This window comes from Echinococcus granulosus (genome assembly GCF_000524195.1).
Source record: "Echinococcus granulosus chromosome Unknown EG_S00069, whole genome shotgun sequence".
In the NCBI taxonomy this organism is placed as follows: domain Eukaryota; kingdom Metazoa; phylum Platyhelminthes; class Cestoda; order Cyclophyllidea; family Taeniidae; genus Echinococcus; species Echinococcus granulosus.
The window spans coordinates 419241-422554 of record NW_020170449.1 but is presented as its reverse complement, the minus strand read 5'-3'; the positions used below and the strand labels follow the sequence as shown (position 1 = coordinate 422554).

The 3314-nt window shown below is 41.1% G+C and overlaps 1 protein-coding gene across 1 annotated transcript; it reads right to left on the bottom strand. All coding sequences in view use genetic code 11, as the record gives it.

The window, feature by feature from the left end:
* Positions 1-2253: 2253 nt before the first annotated feature.
* EGR_07099 (Peptidase inhibitor R3HDML) lies at positions 2254-3112 on the bottom strand (the record flags this gene model as incomplete). The annotated part of the gene is made up of 2 exons (XM_024496348.1): positions 2254-2322; positions 2654-3112. 2 exons carry the CDS (start codon positions 3110-3112, stop codon positions 2254-2256), a joined length of 528 nt encoding a protein of 175 aa, XP_024349275.1.
* Positions 3113-3314: the final 202 nt, after the last annotated feature.

Here is a 3314-nt window from a genome sequence, read left to right as displayed (position 1 = left end):
CTTATACTTACCGTAGAATCTGGTTTAATAGAGCCTAGAATACCACTTGTAGAGCTTAAAGCCCTATAATATGGACGGGTATGAAAAAGCTTGCAGGCAGCCATTAGCAGTGGGTAGCAATCATTTATGCATTGAAAGCTGTCCGTTCTGCCATTCCCTGCTCCTTTAATCCAAAAATTTCTTCTATATAAAGTAAAGCTGACAAGTGGGTGGCATAAAAATTTGGACAACTGAGTGCTGTTAACCCATAAAAGAAAGTGATTGCGACTCTATGAAATTTACATACTGCCCCAGCGAATTAAGTTAATGAAAAACAATCAAGAATTACATGTTATGCAGCCGTTACCATAATATTTGCATAGTAGCCTTGGCTTTGATGCGACAAATTCAGCAAATACTTTAGGCGCCTAAAAGACAGCCCTAGCAGTACGTTAGTAAAAAATGGCGTAGACTACAAATGATCCAGATGCCATAGACTACCACTGAGACACAATTTCCTGCTGTGCCAAAAGCTATTGTGTTCCTTTTAAATGCAGTAACTCTTTTTCCTCCTTGGTTGGATGGCAACACTTCAATCAGAGGCTATGAAATGTGTGCCAGGTGCATATCTTTTTGTATAAATTTACGCCTCAAGTGTAGAAGAAAAGAATTATTTACCCATGTGTTTAAAAGTGGTAGCACATTCTGATGATACCCATTGGGCTGGGATAAGCAGTGGATGATAAGGCAGGTCACACTCTTCTGTAAAAATTAATACAAATGTGCCTTCACTAGAAAGAAAATTTGCTTGGGTATGAATGGGGTGTTGTAAGGACGTAGCAACAGTGTTCAGCGTCAATCAGATAGCTGCTAAAACTTGCATCTGTTTGGTGTGTCCTTTCGACTTTTAGTTAAGGACACTATAATGATTTATCTTTCTGATACATTAATCAGCCACCTCACTGTAGACTGTTTCGACAGGTTACACCCGTTTTCCCATGAATTCATAAAGTCGAGTTTAAGACAGAATGACAGAATTTAGTCCAGTTCTCCTGCATCCTCAATAATCAGTCCTAAAAATCCTCACCCACCTTCTTGAAAGCCCTTTATGTCTGTATCAAAATGACGACAAAAGCGAAATCTCACGGTATCTATTTGATTAAGAGATGGCGCGTTTGAATCAAAATGTGTTGCGCATTTCTAATTAGGATAAGTAGTATGTAAGGGAGAAATATGGCAACATAAAAAAGATGCTGTACTTACCCTTTTCTATACAAAATCCTATCCTCTCAGAACCAGGTGAACAATCAGTGCAACAGCCATCACTCTTGAACGGTTTTTAACACACCCAAAAGACACAGAATCTGCACATTTAGCATGATTTACGTAACAACAGGAATTGTGTACTGTGCAAATCATGCAGTTTTAAAGGGGCGGTAGTGAATGATCATGTAACTGCTTTCTCAAGCCTTCTTCTTGTCTGACTGCGTGACTATCCAGATTCATATCGAATGCCAGCTTTGCATCAGAACTTTAATAAAACTGTTTGCTAAATGTGCGTGCTTTTGTAAGCAGTATGCAACACACAAGCTTTCAGCCTTTTCATGAAAAAGAAGTGCATATGTGCAGTTTCTTACACTCACTCCTTTATAAGATTGCCTAATTAGATCTAGCCCCAAATGAGCCTCTTGACAATGTGTGTTACTGCTAGCTACGAATGTCCGAGGTTTGGGTGCCTGGATTTCCTTTAAACACTTATGCACACAATTGACTATCAAGCCTGTAGTTAGGAAGATTGGTCACAGCACTGACCATCTTTGTGATTTACACAAATTATACCTCAAAGGTTATTTGGGAGGCATTCTCGAGAAATGATAACGCGATGCAATCGCCATACTTTCCAAGGCAAGCACAAATTGAATGATCAGAGAAATATAAATTTAGCAACTGCAGCATCAATCACTTCCATTCACTCATGCAAACAACGTAATTATGCTCCGCTTTATGGCAGAATCGTTAAAAAGCAAAAGCGCGGTGGCAAAGAGCAAGAGGAAGGTAGGAATCATAAGCCATTTTATTTTGCATGAACCTAAAAAAGAATGAGTCAACTTGTCAGAGGATTGTAAAGTGAGAATCAAAATAACGATTTTAGCATTCGATTCGTTAGAGCTTCCTTAGAGAAAATAATAAACTATGAGCACTGCACACAAGAGGAGTCCTTCGAAGCGCCTAGTATAGGAGGCAGACTTGGTCGAGCAAAGCCTATTCCTACACTTAGTTCCAAATGGGCAGTCTCTGCAACTCCTTCCATCTTTGTACGGTTTTATGCCCATGTAGTTGCCGCTAGAACAGAGACATAACAGTTATGCAATTGTTCAAGATTTGCGGGTCATATTGCACCATCTCACTCACGGCGGTTTATATTGACATGCTAGCAGGTACACTGGTGGGGGCCAATCAGGCCTCAAGTGGTCACACCGCTTCACCGCGCACCCCAGCTCGTTGGATGTTGACCACACCATCTAAGTTTCTCGTGGAAAAGGCAATTTTTAGGGTTGTTACTGCCAGGCAACATTCAGTTAGATGAAATAGGAGCTCATAAATTATGCAGCCAAGAACAAACCCCTATTTTAAATGCTCAAAGTTTGTGCAATCTGAAGATGCATCAACTCACTTGTATGTAGTGGTGGCAGACCTTCCTCGGAGCACATTTATTTCTCTCGTAGGAGAAATCTTTAACCTCTTCCCACCATTTGGCCGCCATTTCGACCAGATTGCGACTCACGCCGCCAAACAGCACAAGATTCTGTCCATAGTCTCGATACTCCGGGTATTGCGTAGAATTTGGATGTTCGTATATGCACTTCTTTACCCACTTATCCGCCAAGCGTTCTAGTTTTAGACTGTACACCTTCCAAGGAAAAAGGGAGCAAAATTGAAGGTTGCTAGAAGTATGACCCTCGAACCACTTTGAGGATGAGAGACCTACCATTTCCAGCATGTTGGTGGCGGAGGGCTTTACACTGGCTCGTTTATGGTTGTGGTAGTGAAGGAGGTCTTTGCGTTCCTTCGCAGTTGGAGTATTTGAAGCCACCAGTGTTGCAAAGAACAGAATGTAAATAAACGTGGCCATTTTGTCATCAATGAGAGCAGAGGCGAGCAATTGGTCCAAAATACCCTGGCGGAGTGGCCTGGCTGACGAACTCACCCCAACACACCGAGTTATGTGAAGTGCATCAATTTCTGGTAGTAATTTATATTGCTGCTCTTCCACACCTAATGAAAGTTAATTACATATTGACTTGAAATGACCTTATTCAGGCCATAAATTTGTT